Source organism: Clinocottus analis, unplaced genomic scaffold, assembly GCF_023055335.1.
Source record: "Clinocottus analis isolate CAN_PGR_092001 unplaced genomic scaffold, fCliAna1.0.p SCAF_15, whole genome shotgun sequence".
Taxonomy (NCBI): Eukaryota; Metazoa; Chordata; class Actinopteri; order Perciformes; family Cottidae; genus Clinocottus; species Clinocottus analis.
Genome location: NW_027175876.1, coordinates 18,250,341 through 18,270,911, shown reverse-complemented (window position 1 = coordinate 18,270,911; position 20,571 = coordinate 18,250,341). Strand labels below are relative to the sequence as shown.

Genomic DNA, 20,571 nt, shown 5'->3' with positions numbered 1-20,571 from the left:
TATACACTTCACTTATTAAAAGTGCTTGCTCAGGCCGACATCATGAATAAAGGCCCTGAATCCTGCACTGCTGTGTCCGCTACCGTACAGCGCGTCATGGCTTCACCGCTCCGTTAGCGCCGTCATTCAGAGCCCCGCCTCCTCCCAACACGCGACACAGAGATACAGGAAGTCACAGTGGACTCGGGATCTCTGCAGCACCAGACCTTGACACCCGGCCACAGACTGAGTGAGACCAGGATGAGGTCATCGTGATGTCACCCGTTGGTGTGTGGACTCATGTTTTGAAGCCTTGAGTTCGACACGTTTGCTGTCGCCATCTTGTATTATGGCCGTCGCCGTCTTGTTGTTGGACGGCAGTGACCATGTTTGGAAAGCGGAGGAGCGACGTGGAGACGCCGTAAACAGCTCTGGTACCGACAGCGACCTGTCAATCACCCTGAAGCATGCTTCACCTAATGATCTAGTTTATCTTAAATAGGAATATACAAATGTTGATGTTGTCATGAAGAATACTCAAAACTAGCAACTGAGGCCATAAACTCCCGTTTACAATCTTTTGGCGAGCAGAGAAGTCGGCCTCCCGGTCGCTGCTCCTCTTCATCGTCTCATTGTGACTCCTCCCCCTGGAGGGGTCCCTCAGGGAAGCTCGATGGGGTTGTTTTGCTTGATTCTCCTGTTTAATCGTGGCCGACTGCATCATCTGGATCCATGACGGTCTCGAGTAACCAAGCGGGTTTTCAGGAAAGACAGATTGCTGTTGCAATGCAGGGCAACGCTTTGCTGACGATGCGTCTCCACGCACCTCACGAGATGCTTCACAAACTAACCAGCTGAAGTAGTTTCCTGTCTCTCGGTGTTCACCTTCACAGCTTCGCTGCGTGGGATGATTAGACCCGGCTGCAGGCCGCGAACATCTCATTTCATTCTCAGGACAGAAAGCCAATGAGAGCTGTGACGCGGCTCCTTTAAGGCGACGGCGCTGCTCGTGTTGTAAAATGATTAATGAAGCGAAGGCCGGACGCCGACGCGCTCTTCAGACGCAGAAGCTCTGCGTGCCCTTTCCTCAGAGATGACTGATGAGGACGTAAACATGCATATTTTAATGCTAATTGTAGGAAGTTAATAAAAATGTTTCATTCATGCCGCTGCTCTAAATAATGAAACCAGAGTTTCCTGAAAGCTGAAGGAACGATCACGATGGAGAGAGACGGAGAGAGAAGGTAACAGTGTGAGGGAGTCCACCGTGTCCCTTTGATGCATCCACTCATCCCTGTGCGTGTGTGTGTGCGTGTGTGTGTGTGTGTGTGTGTGTGTGCGTGTGCGTGTGTGTGCGTGCGTGCGTGCGTGCGTGTGTGTGTGTGTGTGTGTGCGTGCGTGCGTGCGTGTGTGTGTGTGTGTGTGTGTGTGTGTGTGTGTGTGTGTGCGTGTGCGTGCGTGTGTGTGTGTGTGTGTGTGTGTGTGTGTGTGTGTGTAGACTTGCAGACTACAATATTACAAGTTCCAGTCTCATCTCCTCAAACCGCCTCGTGGGACTTTACCTCATTTCACAAGAAACAAGAGAGCAGTCGTGGGAAAAAGAAGAAAAAAATGTGGGAAATATTATTGCACAGCCTTTTAACTTTTCATTATTTCAAATGTTTCAAAGCAGAAGGAGAAGCCATTTCAGCTGGAAACAAGTGAAGACTTTTGAAGTGCAGCAGCATGACGGGCAAGAAAAGGGAATCTGTGATCAGGAGGAGCGACGGGAAAAATGTATATTCATGCTGCTGGATTACAGATCAATGAGTTCTGCAGAAAGACTTTCATGTTCCTCAACAAACGCAGAATGTAATCCCTCCCTCTGTCCTTGATATGACCTCATCACTTGCACACACACACACACACACACACACACACACACACACACACACACACACACACACACACACACACAGTTCGATAGCCGCTCATCTTCACTCCGTGGTGGAGACACTCAGTCGGGGCGGCGCTTCCTCACGAGCACCTCGTACCTCACGTCAGGTATGAAAGACGACCGCAAACACATTCCACTCAGCACTGTGTGTGTGTGTGTGTGTGTGTGTGTGTGTGTGTGTGTGTGTGTGTGTGTGTGCCCGCACTGCCTGCTCATTAGAGAGCAATTAGGCTGATGTCTCTTTGAAATGTTACTCAGCGAGAATCTGCTTGACAAGCGAGAGCAGAGTGGAAGTATAAACAAGAGGAGGAGAGGAGGAGAGGAGAGGAGAGGAGGAGAGGAGAGGAGAGGAGGAGAGGAAAGGAGGAGAGGAGAGGAAGAGAGGAGAGGAGAGGAGGAGAGGAGAGGAAGAGAGGAGGAGAGGAGGAGAGGAGAGGAAGAGAGGAGAGGAGGAGAGGAGAGGAGGAGAGGAGAGGAGAGGAAGAGAGGAGAGGAGAGGAGAGGAGGATGAGAAGCTACAAGGTGGGAGGTGGCAGGTGGGCGTGGCTTTAAATTGACCTTTATTTCATCTGGTTGGCAGGAAGTGAACCCCTGGAGATGAAGGGGCGGGGCTTTGGTCCGTGGCGTTAATGTCCCGCCGGCGCAAAGTGTTTAAACACTGAAATAAATGTTTCCCTCTTCACTCGAGTGAGACTTGAACTTAAGCAGCGGAGACAAGCGAGCAGCGAGGGGGAGGTGGAGCGAGGGGGAGGTGGAGCGAGGGGGAGGTGGAGCGAGAGGGAGGTGGAGCGAGGGGGAGGTGGAGCGAGAGGGGGGTGGAGCGAGAGGGGGGTGGAGCGAGGGGGAGGTGGAGCGAGGGGGAGCGAGGGGGAGGTGGAGCGAGGTGGAGCGAGGGGGGGGTGGAGCGAGGTGGAGCGAGGGGGAGTGAGGGGGAGGTGGAGCGAGGGGGAGGTGGAGCGAGAGGGAGGTGGAGCGAGAGGGAGGTGGAGCGAGGGGGAGGTGGAGCGAGGTGGAGCGAGGGCGAGGTGGAGCGAGGGGGAGGTGGAGCGAGGGGGAGGTGGAGCGAGGGGGAGGTGGAGCGAGGGGGAGGTGGAGCGAGGTGGAGCGAGGGCGAGGTGGAGCGAGGGGGAGGTGGAGCGAGGGGGAGGTGGAGCGAGAGGGCGGTGGAGCGAGGTGGAGGTGGAGCGAGGTGGAGGTGGAGCGAAAGGGGGGTGGAGCGAGGTGGAGGTGGAGCGAGGTGGAGCGAGGGGGAGCGAGGGGGAGGTGGAGCGAGGGGGAGGTGGAGCGAGGTGGAGGTGGAGCGAGGTGGAGGTGGAGCGAGGTGGAGCGAGGGGGAGCGAGGGGGAGGTGGAGCGAGAGGGAGGTGGAGCGAGGGGGAGGTGGAGCGAGGGGGAGGTGGAGCGAGGTGGAGCGAGGGGGAGGTGGAGCGAGGGGGAGGTGGAGCGAGGTGGAGCGAGGTGGAGGTGGAGCGAGAGGGAGGTGGAGCGAGGTGGCGCGAGAGGGAGGTGGAGCGTGCGGGAGGTGGAGCGAGGGGGAGGTGGAGCGAGGTGGAGCGAGGGCGAGGTGGAGCGAGGGCGAGGTGGAGCGAGGGGGAGGTGGAGCGAGAGGGAGGTGGAGCGAGAGGGAGGTGGAGCGAGGGGGAGCGAGGGGGAGGTGGAGCGAGAGGGAGGTGGAGCGAGGGCGAGGTGGAGCGAGGGCGAGGTGGAGCGAGGGCGAGGTGGAGCGAGGGGGAGGTGGAGCGAGGGGGAGGTGGAGCGAGGGGGAGGTGGAGCGAGGTGGAGCGAGGGGGAGGTGGAGCGAGGGGGAGGTGGAGCGAGGGGGAGGTGGAGCGAGGGGGAGGTGGAGCGAGGTGGAGCGAGGGGGAGGTGGAGCGAGAGGGAGGTGGAGCGAGGTGGAGCGAGGGGGAGGTGGAGCGAGGGGGAGGTGGAGCGAGGGCATTTAAACGGTGTGAAGGAGCTCCAGACGCTGTCACCACTTGTGTCTTCGGTGGAATAAACATCACGTTCATGAAAACTATAATTAACGTTCATAAAACGGTTCTAAACGTTTCCAGAAGAGAAAAGCTTTAAAACAGATTCTGTACTGGTTCTCCTTCGTCCTCGGCCTCCTCTCTCCTGCAGATGGTGTTCATGTTTTCCGTATCGCGCTCTGATGTTAGTACTTGGTTATATTTATCATATGGAGTGTATGGGTGGGGACGATATGGAGCAGGGGGCGGAGCCCACGGTGTAAACTGCTGACGGAGCTGCACGTTAGGAAATGATCCCCCAGCAATCTGGCAGCGGAGGCAGTGGAAGCAAACCCACACGGGGATGTAACACACACTGATACACATCCAAAAAATATGAACGAGCACGCAAACTATCAAAGAACTTCCGAAAACATCCGCAACCAGATGCTCAGCTCCTCCGGCGCCAGAGGCTCCGCCCCCTCTTGGAAACCACGGCGTGGCTGAAGCCAAAACATCTCCTCCAGCGACAGTGTTCACTACCGAGTGATATACGATCAACAGTCTGACACAGAATGTGTGTGTGTGTGTGTGTGTGTGTGTGTGTGTGTGTGTGTGTGTGTGTGTGTGTGTGTGTGTGTTTTCTTGTACTTGATACGTAGTGAGGACTGAAATACGAGTGGGGACATCCTTGGAAAGTGAAGACATCTGGCCAGTCTTCACTTCTTTAAAGAAGTGTTTGAGGTTAAGACTTTGTTTTATGGTTCAGTTCAGACTGAGGGCCTTGGGGGAGGGGGGGGGGGGGGGGGCAGTTAGCGGTGATGCTAGGTAGGGTAATTGACTAGGGAATGAATGAAGTCAATAAGGGTGAACACCAAAAGGAAGTAGCGCTGTGAGTGTTTGTGGAGGGTCAGCACGATGCTGCTCCACACGGCTCATTACACAAGAAGCTCAGACAGCGACGGAGAGGGAGGGAGGAAGCCGGTGGGAGACAACATGAGAGGAAGTGGGAGACGGATCTCATGGATCATTTCTGTAAGTGTGTGAGAAGAAGCAGGATAATGACTGGTTACTGCGTAGCAGGACGAAGCATCGGATGCTGGGTTAAAGGAAGGGGAGGAATTCACAGTTTGCACGAAAGAAACGATGAAACGGAAACAAAGGCCCTCACGACACACGAGATGTACTCCCTGTTAGGGTCAAATAACATTTAAAAGCTTTTTGTATCGTTTATTTTCTTTCTTTATTGTTTGTATTGCTCCTTGAATAATTGGATATCTCCATACATTTACATAAATGGGTAAATTACTCAGACTCCTTAATTAACAAATATCAGCAATGGTTTAACTGTATTTCCTTTCACTTCAACTCTAATATTGGAAATGTAATGGAAAAAGCATCACATGAATGGAAAAAGCATCATATGAATGGAAAAAGCATCATATGAATGGAAAAAGCATCACATGAATGGAAATAGCATCACATGAAGTTGGCTTCATGCAGGTATATAAGAGGAAAGGACCGGGTGTTGTTACATGTTGAGTCTTATATTTCATTGCTGCCATATCCAGAAACTCTTTAAGTCTTTGATGTGGTTTGCACATGCAGATGAAAAAACACCACAGCAACGACACTTGAAGTACTGAATACCTGGATTACCTTTACCTGTTCAATGTCTTTCTGAAATGTGAGCGTTTACAGAATAGTTCAAGCTTTTGGAAAGTAGAGAGTGAGAAGATTAATGATGTCATGACGGGGCATGTACTCGTTAGCTAGCTGGTCTTCATTTATACCCAAAATAAAATTAAAAAAACAACATCTCAACACCTGATATTGTGTTGTCATATATATATATATATATATATATATATATATATATATATATATATATATATATATATATATATATATATATATATATATATATATATATAATCATTACACAAACGACTATGAAATGAGAATGTGGGTTGAGAGGAAGTCAAGTTCTTCTCAAGTGACAGAACTTCAGTCTCAGTGCTACTGGACCTCAGTGCTGCATCCTGACATGCTACTAGACAGACTGAAGGTCTGGGTGGGACTCTGGAGCAGCACTGAACTGGTTTGAATCCTACTTAAAGGACCGACAACACTTTGTGTCGGTAGCTAATTACACATGACTAGCATGACATGTGGTGTTCCACAAGGCTCAACACTGGGGCCTCTTCTGTTCAACATCTACATGCTCCCACTGGCTCAGATTACGAAGAACAACAAAGTGTGTTATCATAGTTATGCAGATGACACACACATCTACATAACTATGTCACCAGGGAACAATCATCTCAGAAATCTAGGTGTGGTTATGGATTCAGCCCTCAACCTGAACGTGAACAAGAAGAGTTTTAGTTTTTATAAACACACATCTCTGTGAGATCAGGAATAAGAGGCTCGGGGTCATCAGGTTGATGGTTTTACGTGAAGCACTTTGAATTGCCAGGTTGTTAAATGTGCTACACAAATACACTTGCATTGCCTTACTCGTCTTTGTGCTAAGCTAGGCTAACCGTCATGCACAGACATGACATTATAATAACTTCATATTTTATTTAACGTCAGTGTGTTTCATAGGGAGGAAAGTAGGTAACCTTCACGAGTGTTGAACTCTCCCTGTAACATCGTGGTTTCTCAGGTAACTTCAATACATCAAGTACATTTCAAAAAGAAATCCTGTCCATCAAACTTCACTTGCGAGAACCAAGCGAAAATCTTCACCCGCCATGAAAGCTTTCAGAGCAACAGCAGCTTTGAAACTGTTTCATTCATGTCTTTGGAAGAGAAACGGTGCCTTCAGGTGCACTTTGCATCTGGAGTTGGGCAGCGTGACGCATTTTGTGCAAGAAGCAGAGTCAAAAGGTAAAGATGAGTTCAGGGACATGGGAGGGTGAGAGATGAACAACAAATGAAGAGAACACAAGAGGGAACCTTTTGCACACGTTCCCCCCTGGGTTCTCTCATATGTTCTGCATTGCATAACCATATGCAAATATCACAAAACTATGAAAGCGGCACCGAGTGGGGGAATCTGTTCCAGTGGCTTCATTGTCTTGAAAACGTCCTTTCAAGCTCAAAATGATTTTCACTCTCGTCTCAAGAAGTCCTCATCACCCATCTGTACCTCCAGCGCTCCTCTTCCTCACACTTTGCAACGTGTTCTTCATCACGCCGCCTCCTTCCCGTCGGCGCTCCAGAGGAGCCTTGCGGTCCACAGCTCTTAAGTCAAAGTCACCTCCACGCTGAACACCGCGCCGCCGCCATGCATTATTAAGAGCCGACTGCGTTCGTAAAAGCCCAAAAGACTCCAGGGAAAGGATTTAGAGGGCGGAAGCAAATCCTGGAACAACTTCTCGGGGCGTCCTCACGCGCCGGCCAAGTGCTCGTACACGGTTTCTTCCTCCACAACGTCTCCTGATTGCTGCCGCCGCAACTTTGAAGCGCGATGGAGCGGAACATGTTTGCCTGTTTCTGCACTGTGAGAATTTTTGAGAAGCAAAAAGTAGTGAAAGGAAGGAAAAAAGAAACCAGGACGGAAAGAGCCTGAGCGTGTCAACACCTCTCACGATGCACCAGCATATCTTCATGGATGAAACCCATAATGCAGCTCAGCATTATGGGATCTGTTCATTTATTAATATTCACCGCACGTCCAATGTGTTTACCAGACGTCCTGGGAGAGCAGAGCATGTGTGTGTAATCCAGAGTATTAACCTGTGAAGTGACTGTTGTTCATAATTAATATTCAGTAAGCCAAAATAAATAACTGTTCCCATTTAAATGGCACCCTGGATGCACAGACCCACCCAAAGCCTAAATCCCTGCATTAACCTGGAAAGGCCTTTAAATAGAGATGAGCGGACGCTAACACGGCGACGGCGTTTGCTGCGAGGCGCCTCACCGGGTCGGCGCTGGTGACGTCACACACGTTGTGTTGAACAGTCAGTAGAGGTTAAACTGAAGTAACTTCACAAGCGACGATGTTCTCCCTCAGAGCGCAAATGAGAATAACTTTTAGTTGAAGGGGAAACTAATGTTTGTTCATTATACATTTGATTAAAAATCTGTCCGCAGACCTGTACACATACATATCCCCATGAGGAGTACCACGAGTCAGAAAGGTTAGGACATTCAGTTTGGAAGTGATACCAGAAACAACGTTATGATGGTTCAGATGGTTTGTAAATTCCACGTTTATCTAATTCATATTTTAAAAGGTGATCATTCATACTTGATGGGTCTGTGCTCACATAAGAGCCAGAGAGTGAGGAGACGAGGGCGACCAAGCGCTCGATTACCATGAAAGGACCACGAGAGGAGAGGGGAGTCCAGCACCAGAGCCAGAGAGAGGTCCTAAACACTGATGATGAGCAATAAAGAACATAACAGAACCTGCAGAACGTTTCCAGAACCTACCGCGTGCAGCGGGTTCCCCTGATCGATCGGCACCTTGAAGTCAGTCTGCAGCTCATCGAACGCTGTGATCTGAGGGAGAGAGAGAGGACGTGAGACACAGGACCACTCACTGTGAAAGCACATCATCATCATCATCATCATCATCATCATCATCATCATCATCATCATCATCATCATCAAATGCCTGCTGTGTGTCTCACGACCAGAAACGCAGCATTTCAAATTATTAGTTTGCTAAAAACGACAGCGTCCGTCCGTCTTTTGGGGAAATTAGTTTTTTTTAAGTGTAAATAAATAAGAGTCAACCGTCATGCCAGCAGCTCAGAGGAGCTCACCGTGTCGGCCATCTTGGTTTACCATGAACACGCGTGATAGCTAACCGTGAACAGCAGACTGAACAGAGACAGAGCGATCTCTTTAGATGAGAGTAGACTGTGACACTGAAGACCAAGCAGCAGAGCTCTGCTCTGTGTGTGCATGTGTTGCATGATCTGTGGTCCATGTGCGTGTGCATAGTGACGCCGGCACGTGTTCAGAGCGATGCGGCGGCTTGGAGCCCGAGATGCATGTCCCTGCAGGGCGATAAAATATGTCTTATCTTAAGAGCACAGCCTTATCTTAACTTATCTTAAGAGTGCGGCCTTATCCGTCACTGTTGTGCTGATTTATTCAACATTCCAGCTCTTTAACGGCTTCAGTCTGGCGCCCTGCTGCAACGTTATTACAACATTATGAAGCCCAAAAGTCAACATTTGTTCTTGTTTTTTTCTCACAAAATATTCATTCTTTGATGGCGTTTAGTCTTTCAAAATAATTTGGTCTTTGTCAACAATTTTGTGATCGGAATGCCAAAGATAAAGACTATTGTGAGACATCAGCGCTGCTGCAGAGCGTCCTCCACCCTGCTCTGAAGCCACGCCCCCATCGCACAAGCAGCGCTTCACCCGCTCTCACCGTTAGCATGATGGGCTCCAATTAAAATGTTGGACGGGCTCCGCCCGCAGGCACAGCATTTACATGCAAGAGACTCTGAGAACCAGAACCTCTTGAATTTGTCATTTGATCCTGCCGCCCGCCCACTGGTGCATTGTGGGACGGCTCCAAGCAACAACAATGTAATGATGAACAGCGCATGGAGGACGCAACAGTTCCATCGGCGTTGCAATGGAGGCAACTGCACTACAAAGACAGCTGTGATTGACTAGTTAGGCCTCAAGAGGGAAGTGTGTGTGTGTGTGTGTGTGTGCGTGTGTGTGTGTGTGTGTGTGTGTGTGAGTGAGTGAGATTGCAGGAGGAGATACAAGTGTGTCAGTCAGTGCAGTCATATATAAGCTACACTGTGTGTCTCCAGTGTGTGTGCACCATGTGGGAACTCTACGACGTGAGCGCAGCATGAGTATATCACTGTGTGTGTGTGTGTGTGTGTGTGTGTGTGTGTGTGTGTGTGTGTAGTAAGAAAAAATGGATTATTGTTTGAGTGGTACAGTAATGTGATCCAGGCGGCGTGGGAGGCGGCGGCGTGGCGTTGCTACATGAGGACGTGTGCGCTCGCCCCAGTGGATTCACATCAGAGGTTCAGCAGGCGGAGGCTCCGCCCCCTCACTGACAGGCAGCGCTCTGCATGTTATTTCCCCACGGACCCTGACAGTGATCCTGGATCATTACCTCGCTCTGTTACAGAACGTTAGCCTCCCTCGGGCTGCTCCTCACGGGCAGCGCAGTGCACACACACACACACACACACACACACACACGCACACGCACACACACACGCACACGCACACACACGCACACACACACTAATAAGCGCTGCTGTACGTTCTCATGCACAGGAAGCAGTGGAGTGCAGCAGGATGCAGCATCGCTCCGTGAGGACTCGAGCGCTTGTCTTCTTCAGCTCCATCACCTGCAGGGTGAACGTGAGTCTTCTCAGTGGTTGTGGGGCGACAGGGACAGATCTTTATGAGACAAGAAGATCCCCATGACTCATCAAACAGGACACACCTTTTCCTACTCAACATTTATTTAGTGAAACACTGGAAATGAATCAATGTTGAATGAGCTCATCATGAAGCTGGAGGTCATCGTATGAATACATGATGTAAAACCACCAGTCTGTTCTGTCACACGTCATAATTATCTACGTGTAGAGAGAGACACACGGCTTCCAGCCCCTCACGGGGAAACATTCACAAATACCAAGAACGTCCCACAACCAACCCACTGCGTGTGTTTAAAACACGACGCGAGGTTTTATCTTACAACGTCTTACTGACTGAAGCAAAGTGACGTCATTACGACGAGTCAGGACGATGAGTCTGTGAATCACCTCAACGGACTACTGAAGCAGTGAAGCAGTGAAGCAGTGAAACAGTGAAAGAATGAAGCAGTGAAGCGGTGAAGCAGTGAAAGAATGAAGCAGTGAAACAGTGAAGCAGTGAAAGAATGAAGCAGTGAAGCGGTGAAGCAGTGAAAGAATGAAGCAGTGAAGCAGTAAAACAATGAAAGAATGAAGCAGTGAAACAATAAAACAGTGAAACAATGAAACAGTGAAGCAGTGAAGTAGTGAAGCAATAAAACAGTGAAACAGTGAAGCGGTGAAGCAGTGAAGCAATGAAACAGTGACACTGTGAAGCAGTGAAACAATGAAGCAGTGAAACAGTGAAGCAATGAAACAATGAAGCGGTGAAACGGTGAAGCAATGAAACAGTGAAACAGTGAAGCATTGAAACAGTGAAGCATTGAAACAGTGAAGCAATGAAGCAGTGAAGCAGTGAAACAATGAAACAGTGAAACAGTGAAGCAGTGAAACAGTGAAGCAGTGAAACACTGAAGCAATGAAGCAGTGAAGCAGTGAAACAGTGAAGCAGTGAAACAGTGAAACAGTGAAGCAGTGAAACTGTGAAACAGTGAAGCAGCTCAACTGGGACATGGATTACAATCGATGGCTAAAATAACCAAAATGAAGTCCATGTTGTCATGAGCTGGAAGAGAAAAATTAAAATAAAAACGGCGTATAAAACATTGAAACGGCTTGTTGCCAGTCCGATGAGCGAGCAGCAGCGTACTGTTGGTCCTGCCTGTTCATTTGGTGTAAATGTGTATTTGTCTCGTTTGGTGTTCATGTTTTATGAGCCTCTATTGTTTTATAGAATTAGTTTTGTGTTATTGAAAATGTATTTTCAGGCTGCCATAAAAAAACTGTCCAGGGACAGCAGATGAAGATTAGCCTCTCTGGCTAACGCTGGCTAACGCTGGCTAACGCTGGCTAACGCTGGCTAACGCTGGCTAACTCTGGCTAACGCTGGCTAACGCTGGCTAACGCTGGCTAGCGCTGGCTAGCGCTGGCTAGCGCTGGCTAACGCTGGCTAACGCTGGCTAACGCTGGCTCTCTTACAGTGTTACTGTTGATCAGTGTGTATTTGTCCCTGTAAAATAAACAAACAAAAGATCTGTCCACACACATGAATTGATCCTGTTCATCGTTGGCAGCTGATCAGTCTGATCAGAAGCCCTGAAGTCTCAGACCAGAGGCCTGTAACTCAACCCTGTCCCGCTCTCGGTCATTCCTGCTGCACATCAGCTGGCACGACTCTGTTTCTGGAAGCATGTCTGCTCCAACGAGGCCGTTCGTCCCCACAGAGCTTTGAACCCATGTTGGCCACAAGCAGCAAACCCACTGGCAGCCGCTGCTGCTCGCTGGCACGCCGAGTCAGCAGTGTGTCCACGCTGCTGCAGGACTCACGCAGCGTGTGTGTGTGTGTGTGTGTGTGTGTGTGTGTGTGTGTGTGTGTGTGTGTGTGTGTGTGTGTGTGTGTGTCTGTAAGGGAAATAGAGACGGATGTATCCTAATGAGGAGATGTGAAGTGTGCTCTCTGTCTTTCAGTTGAAGACCAACCAGAGACATGCTTTTACCTGCAACACATTCACATGGAAATAACAAGATGAGAAACCACGGCAACAGTCGAGAGGAACCTTCACTCCAATGTGAAGGACTACAAGGGTCACGTTATGATTTAAAATCATGTTTTAACTGTTCATTGGTATTTAAACCCACTCAACAGGGCTTCATTTCCATAACAGCCTCATGTTCCTCATCAGCCTCTAACGACATGTGAACCTGATGAAGTCCATCACTCACGCCGCGCTCACGCCTCAAGCTAACAATAGCCTGCATGCTACGTCCGTGCACGACATGAAGGGATGCCAACAACGAGAAAAACCTAAAATGTTTCAACTCTGACCAGAAAATTGTTGCGAAAGCCAATCAGTGTTCAGAAACTCTGACGTCATCACTGAGTCCAGCTGCTGATGAAGCTGTCGCCTGAAGGAGATATATATATATATATATATATATATATATATATATATATATATATATATATATATATATATATATGTGTGTGTGGTCTGAGGAGCATCACAGTCTCCTGAGGAGCATCACGGTCTCCTGCTCAGCTCCAGAGGTCACTGTGCCCGTGAGCAGCCAGCCGGCTGCCGTTTAATCGCCACCAGGCTGCAGTGTGCGGCAGCGGCAGCAGCAGCGGCGGCGGCAGCAGCGGCGGCGGCAGCAGCGGCGGCGGCAGCAGCAGCGGCAGCAGCAGCGGCGGCAGCAGCGGCGGCAGCGGCAGCAGCAGCGGCAGCGGCGGCGGCGGCGGCGGCGGCGGCCTGTATCTGTGCCCAACACCTTGGCAGAGAGAGGCAGCTGGAGAGAGAACTCTCCCTGATGCTAATAAACACCGCCGGCACAGTTAACCCCTTCCTCTCCTGCGCCCAGATCAAATGAAGCAAATCTCTCCCTTCCAGAGGATTCAGTACGCACCATTCCGCTGTCGGGACTTTCTGCGAGGCGGCAATGCCAGAAGATAAGCACACGTGATGGAAACACGCTGAGAGAATATCTACCGGGCTTATGCAACACGTGCGTCCATGATGGCGCCGCAGCGCAGGACGACAGCTCGCTTATGTCCTGAAAATCCATCGGAGCTGCTTCACCATGGGAACATTGATCACACCCCAGCTGCTGGAGGTCATCTCTGTCACAGCTGGAGGTCACCAGCGGACAACACACGCAAAGAGACCGTGCATCACTTCAGGGATCTAGTTGCAGAGACAGAATACAGATATTCATAATAATGTGACCAGTCGTGTATGATGGACTGAAACTATCCTTGTGTTTCCTTTACATCCACACAGGAAGTGTGTCCTCTTCATGAAGACCACCACGGCCACACAGTTATTAATTCATATTACACTATGCAACTATATGTAATTACTCAAAATCATGAATCATAAAGCCATGAATGTGTGTGAGAGGTGAAGGAAGTGATGCTCAACTTCATCGATCAGACGCTTCATTCAGGAGCCACGGAGCTCTTTATGTTTTCACACATTGATCTAAACACTTAAAGACACAATACACCAGGAATGAAAGCAGTGAATCAGGATGAATGAATGAGAACGAGATGAAGACATGAAGGAAGACGCGAGTCAGACTCATCTCATTCATTCAAGTTTGACAATGAAATGAAATTCACTTTGTTTTAAACGGTGAAAGCAGCAGAGCGTTGATGAACACCAGGGAGGACTGTTCAGATTGAAAGGAGATTTACTACTTCTGTCAAACGGCCGTTGATCTGTTTCTTCATTTATGGATTAATCTCACAGTTAGTATATGAAGTTAATATAATAAAACCTTCTCAACGCCAGAAATGGAAGCTCAGCCCTTCGTTCAGGGACCAGCGAGCGAGTGGACGCGATCGCTCAAGAATCCTGAACTGAAATAATTATAAAAAATACTTAACTTCACACAATCAAAGTTAAACTTCACACATACACTCCTAACATATAGCGCTGTGTTACATATTACATAATTATTTATCATTCATTCATTATTCAGCATTCATAAATATAGTTACGATAAGAATTGTTTTTTTATGTGTGTATATATATATATATATATATATATATATATATATATATATATATATATATATATATATATATATATATATATATACACATAGTTTGTTTCTTCACACGAGCTGCTCGTGGTCAGTGCTGCTGTTCCTCTGCTGTCAGTTATCCAGCACTCACAGACGGAGACGCTGGATTTATCTCTCAGTCTCGACATGGAAGAGAAATCAATGCAAATCCAGTTGATTCTAAATCCATAAATCCTCAAAGACTTTACCTTGTCAATCGCCATCTCTTGGCCCAGAAACCAAACTCACCCACAAAAAGAGCTGGAATAGTGATTAGTAAAGAGCTGGAATAGTGATTAGTAAAGAGCTGGAATAGTGATTAGTAAAGAGCTGGAATAGTGATTTGTACAGAGCTGGAATAGTGATTTGTACAGAGCTGGAATAGTGATTTGTACAGAGCTGGAATAGTGATTAGTAAAGAGCTGGAATAGTGATTAGTAAAGAGCTGGAATAGTGATTTGTAAAGAGCTGGAATAGTGATTTGTACAGAGCTGGAATAGTGATTGGTAAAGAGCTGGAATAGTGATTTGTACAGAGCTGGAATAGTGATTAGTAAAGAGCTGGAATAGTGATTTGTAAAGAGCTGGAATAGTGATTAGTAAAGAGCTGGAATAGTGATTTGTACAGAGCTGGAATAGTGATTAGTAAAGAGCTGGAATAGTGATTTGTACAGAGCTGGAATAGTGATTAGTAAAGAGCTGGAATAGTGATTTGTACAGAGCTGGAATAGTGATTTGTACAGAGCTGGAATAGTGATTTGTACAGAGCTGGAATAGTGATTAGTAAAGAGCTGGAATAGTGATTAGTAAAGAGCTGGAATAGTGATTAGTAAAGAGCTGGAATAGTGATTAGTAAAGAGCTGGAATAGTGATTAGTAAAGAGCTGGAATAGTGATTAGTAAAGAGCTGGAATAGTGATTAGTAAAGAGCTGGAATAGTGATTAGTAAAGAGCTGGAATAGTGAAAAGTGAACTAGTGAAACGTTGGAAGCAGCATGAGAGCTGGTGTGGAAGCAGAAGAAAGAAGAGAGGAAAGGAGGGATGACGAGGAGCCACGGCTCAGCCCTCCAGTGTCGGCAGCGTGCAGCAGAACCGTAGAAAAGTCAGAATGATGGATGAGGAGCCGGCGGGGTTAATGAACATGAGGATCAATGCAGAGCCGGCGCTGTACACTGAGCAGCACCTCCAGTCCTGCCTGCAGGGCCACAGAGCCCTGTTGACTGTTTCATTGAGATTAGGATCAATGTGTATCACCTATGCATTTCTTCCCCTGACGTCTTACTCGGGCACCTTGAGCCCGAGCTGCTTCCTCATTCGTACAGGTCATGGGAGCCGGGTGGAGAATCACTGTGGCTCTGCGTGTTAAATGCTCGGTTTCACTTATATTCTCTTGGGTTTCCTTTATGCTGTCACTGTGTGTTAAGGTACTCAGACTCAAGCTTCTGGGCTTCTATTGAACGTCATTACCCGTTTACCTCACACCCTTCATGGCCTCCTTAATAAAGCATTCAATAGACATTATGGCATTTTAAAAGCCACAGAGGGGTTTGTCCAAAGCGATGGCCAGCTGTGGAGGTATACTTCAATCCTAACCGTGTGGTTCAATCGGCCACGATTACACACAGAAACTATGTCAACGTGAATTTACGCAAGTTTAATCAGAAAAAAGGAAAATAAATTGCAGCTTTCTGTTCGGGTTGAAGTTGTAAGACGAAGACACGAGCAACTCCCAACTCGACAACGCTGCGTAGCCACCTGTCAATCACCTGGTAGCCCCGCCCTAAAGCGTCCCCTTATTACGGTCTGTTTGACTCTAACAGACCATAAACCACTAAATGAACATCATGCTGTATAGAAGAAGACTAGAAACTAGAGATTGAGACATAAACTCATGTTTACAATGTTTACTGAGGGAATACATCAAGAGAGAAGTAGAGTCACTTATATAGACTTCTATACAACCAGAGGAGTCACCCCTGGTGGTCAGGAGAGAGAGTGCAAGTTTTAAAACATGAAGCATAGACTTCTATACAACCAGAGGAGTCGCCCCCTGGTGGTCAGGAGAGAGAATGCAGCTTCAACACATGAAGCATAGACTTCTATACAACCAGAGGAGTCGCCCCCTGGTGGTCAGGAGAGAGAATGCAGCTTTAACACATGAAGCATAGACTTCTATACAACCAGAGGAGTCGCCCCCTGGTGGTCAGGAGAGAGAGTGCAGCTTTAACACATGAAGCATAGACTTCTATACAACCAGAGGAGTCGCCCCCTGGTGGTCAGGAGAGAGAGTGCAGCTTTAACACATGAAGCATAGACTTCTATACAACCAGAGGAGTCGCCCCCTGGTGGTCAGGAGAGAGAGTGCAGCTTTAACACATGAAACATATACTTCTATACAACCAGAGGAGTCGCCCCCTGGTGGTCAGGAGAGAGAGTGCAGCTTTAACACAGGTTACCTCCAGCCTGACACACCTGATCCGCTCCGTTGAGTTTCCTCTTTCATGTTCAGTAAATACTGAATGAGTGAATTACTTCTATACAGCCCGAAACAGTTGTAAGGGGAACATTAAGTGGAAAGCTCAATGTACTTCATCTTTATTTCATAGCTGTTATTAAGACATGAATTATCCAGATGAAGACAGTACACTCGTTGTGACTGAAGTGGTCTGTTCTTCTGTCTCACTTAATTATATTACTCTTGATCTTTTTATCTATTTTTGCGTTCGCATCCCTAGCTGTCAACCTTGTCTCCTGGAAAAGCTTGATCCACTTCACTTTGTTTCTCTCACCCTCGCAGGAAACTTCAGCACACAACACACAACTCTAATTTTCTTTTATATCACGTCTGTCGTCCTCTGATCTCGCCTCCATCTGTATGGCTGCCCAGCTTTGCATCTGCCTTTCCTTCCTTTGCATGTCTGATCATCATTTTGTATTCTACTGCAATCATCTATCCAGCAGTCCAGTCTGCTCTGCTCTGATCTCCCGATGAGCAACATGTGCAGTCCCTCTGGTGCGTACCTCCTTCTTCTCTCCATCACACCATCGCTCCCGCCATCTGATCCGTCACGTTTCATCTCTCTTCTCAATCCGTTGCTTCAAAGTCTTTCTCCACTGTTCCCCGTGCACATGTCAATCCATGCTCCATCTCCAGAACACCAAGGCGACAGCAGCTGGCGAGTGACGGCTGTTCCGCGTGAATGATTATTTGCCAGACTCCTTTGTTGAAGCCGGGAATGCCCTGTACGCTCGCTGAGTCCGCCCTGAAATCCTCATGTGTGATGTCACAGAGGCAGCACTGGCTCTGTGAGACTACATTTGTTGTGGAGAAAGGGAGGACAGGTGGAAGGGAAGAGAAAAGAAGAACACAACCATCCCTCCCTCGCTGCCAGAGCCGTGCAGAGGGTCCACCTGGCCTCCACATTCCTGGTGCCTTTAACTGCCAATTGGCAATGGTGAAGAAAGTATTTAAATAGTGTACTCAAAGCTGAGGCTGCTAGTCTTCTCAATATCATTATTGTTATATTTGTTAAAGATTTCTTTACATCCTGACAGCAATCAATAATAAAATGTTCTGACAAAACACTATCAGAAACACATTGGTACCTCTGTCATCGGACTGTAATCAGCTGAAAGACTTGAATCAGCAACACGTCATGACTGGACGGGCTGCCTGTCAATCAGATTGCCCTCTGCCAGTTGCTCATTGCTCGTCATCGTCTCAGTGTTGACAATTTCTCCACTTCCTCTCTTGATGTCGTGACTTTGGAGCTGGAGCTGTCGGATACTTTCTCTGCTGAATTAATCTACTGTAGTCTTGCTAGTTTGAAGTAAAAGTGGTGATACTACACTTTAGAAATAATCAATAAATATTTCAGTAAAAGAAAATGAATTAAATGAGCAGAAGCCAGAGCCTCTGTGGTCCAGCTGGTTGGGAATACTGGGGACATTCAGCTGTACTTGTTGCCTCATCCGTGTGGAATACGCTTTCATACCTCAGCGCACCTTACATGCACTAAATACCACTGACACGTTACAATGGAAGCCCCAACCGGGAGTGTAAATGATACTTTGACATGCTGCCCTCTGTCACGCTGCCAGGACAGACCTCCGCATCATATCTGCCCCACGGGGCTTTCCCGTCTGTCACAGGAGCAGGATGGAGTGTGTGCTGGCTCCCAGCTGTAATGACACTGAGAGCACATTAGGGCTGTTGTTGCATGGGAGCGGAGGCGCTGAGCGTAGAGCTCCAGGGGGGTCACAGTTCATTAAAAATGGCTTCGTAAAGGGTCACGTCAGCTGAACAGAAATATTCTGCCAATCGCTGCATCTTGTTTGAAGTGAACCGCCAACCATCGTGCTTATCTTCAATACTACATTTATGGATCGGAATGGACAAATATGTTTTGTACTGGAGGAGTTACAGTCTGTCAGAAGATGGATGGATGTAAGGACAGAAAAAGAAACACGTTGATGCACACATTTACATTCATACACTCAGGCTTTGCTCCCACAGGCTCACTCAGTCTGGTATGGCCGTTAGCTTATGTTGGCTGATGAACGTTACACCGACGTATGATAGACATTCATTTGGCTCAGCTGACTGAATGTTTGAACTGCAGCTAAGGTGTGCTCACGTTAAAGGAAATGCATCTGTGATAGCTCAGATCATCACATGGTGCTGCGGTGTTGAGGAGACTCACGTTCACATGTTTGCATCTAAAAACACAGAGAACACGCGTGTTGTGCCGCGTTTGTCCTTCTTCCTTTTTTGCGCCTGAAGTAAGGCAACCAAAACCTGCTCTCTGCGATGGAGACGTTGATACACGTTCATGAAGCCTCACTGAACTAAACAAAGTGACGTGCCGGGCCGGTGGCACATCGAGTGATTTAATGATGTTTTAATGACGGTATGGAAAGAGGTCAAACAACACAGAACTTCCATCATGGAGTCTGTTTGTGAAACCAAATTCAACGTAACTTAAGAAAGTTTGCTACGGGCGCTTATTTATTTACAGTAGTTATGTATTCATGTTATTTGTTTGCATCACAGTGTTGCATTACGTTACTTTGTTACGTTACGTTGTTACATTTGTTTGTTATGTTTATTTGTAACATTATCGTGTTACGCCACTTTGTTACGCCACCTTGTTACGCCACCTTGTTACGCTACTTTGTTACGCTACCTTGTTACGCTACCTTGTTACGCTACCTCGTTACGCTACCTCGTTACGCTACCTTGTTACGCTCCTTTGTTACGCTACCTTGTTACGCTACCTTGTTACGCTACCTTGTTACGCTACCTTGTTACTCTACCTTGTTACGCTCCTTTGTTACGCTCCTTTGTTACGCTACCTTGTTACGCTCCTTTGTTACGCTACCTTGTTACGCTACCTTGTTACGCTACCTTGTTACGCTACCTTGTTACTCTACCTTGTTACGCTCCTTTGTTACGCTACCTTGTTACGCTACCTTGTTACGCTACCTTGTTACGCTCCTTTGTTACGCTCCTTTGTTACGCTACCTTGTTACGCTACCTTGTTACGCTACCTTGTTACGCTACCTTGTTACGCTACCTTGTTACTCTACCTTGTTACGCTCCTTTGTTACGCTACCTTGTTACGCTACCTTGTTACGCTACCTTGTTACGCTACCTTGTTACGCTCCTTTGTTACGCTCCTTTGTTACGCTCCTTTGTTACGCTACTTTGTTACGCTACCTTGTTACGCTACCTTGTTACGCTACCTTGTTACGCTACCTTGTTACGCTACTTTGTTACGCTACTTTGTTACGCTACTTTGTTACGCTACTTTGTTACGCTACCTTGTTACGCTACTTTGTTACGCTACTTTGTTACGCTACTTTGTTACGCTACTTTGTTACGCTACTTTGTTACCCTACTTTGTTACGCTACTTTGTTACGCTACCTTGTTACGCTACCTTGTTACGCTACCTTGTTACGCTCCTTTGTTACGCTCCTTTGTTACGCTCCTTTGTTACGCTCCTTTGTTACGCTCCTTTGTTACGCTACCTTGTTACGCTACCTTGTTACGCTACCTTGTTACGCTCCTTTGTTACGCTACCTTGTTACGCTACCTTGTTACGCTACCTTGTTACGCTACCTTGTTACGCTACCTTGTTACGCTACCTTGTTACGCTACCTTGTTACGCTCCTTTGTTACGCTCCTTTGTTACGCTACCTTGTTACGCTCCTTTGTTACGCTACCTTGTTACGCTACCTTGTTACGCTACCTTGTTACGCTACCTTGTTACGCTA

General features: G+C 47.7%; 1 protein-coding gene across 2 annotated transcripts in view; it reads right to left on the bottom strand.

Annotated features, from left to right (window-relative positions):
• Positions 1-20,571, bottom strand: part of cnih3 (cornichon family AMPA receptor auxiliary protein 3) — a 76,348-nt gene that overhangs the window by 49,554 nt on the left and 6,223 nt on the right. For both annotated transcript variants that reach the window (XM_068577729.1, XM_068577728.1), the window contains exon 2: positions 8,313-8,381. In XM_068577729.1, coding sequence (XP_068433830.1) covers positions 8,313-8,381 — 69 coding nt within the window. The remainder of the gene's footprint in view (positions 1-8,312; positions 8,382-20,571) is intronic.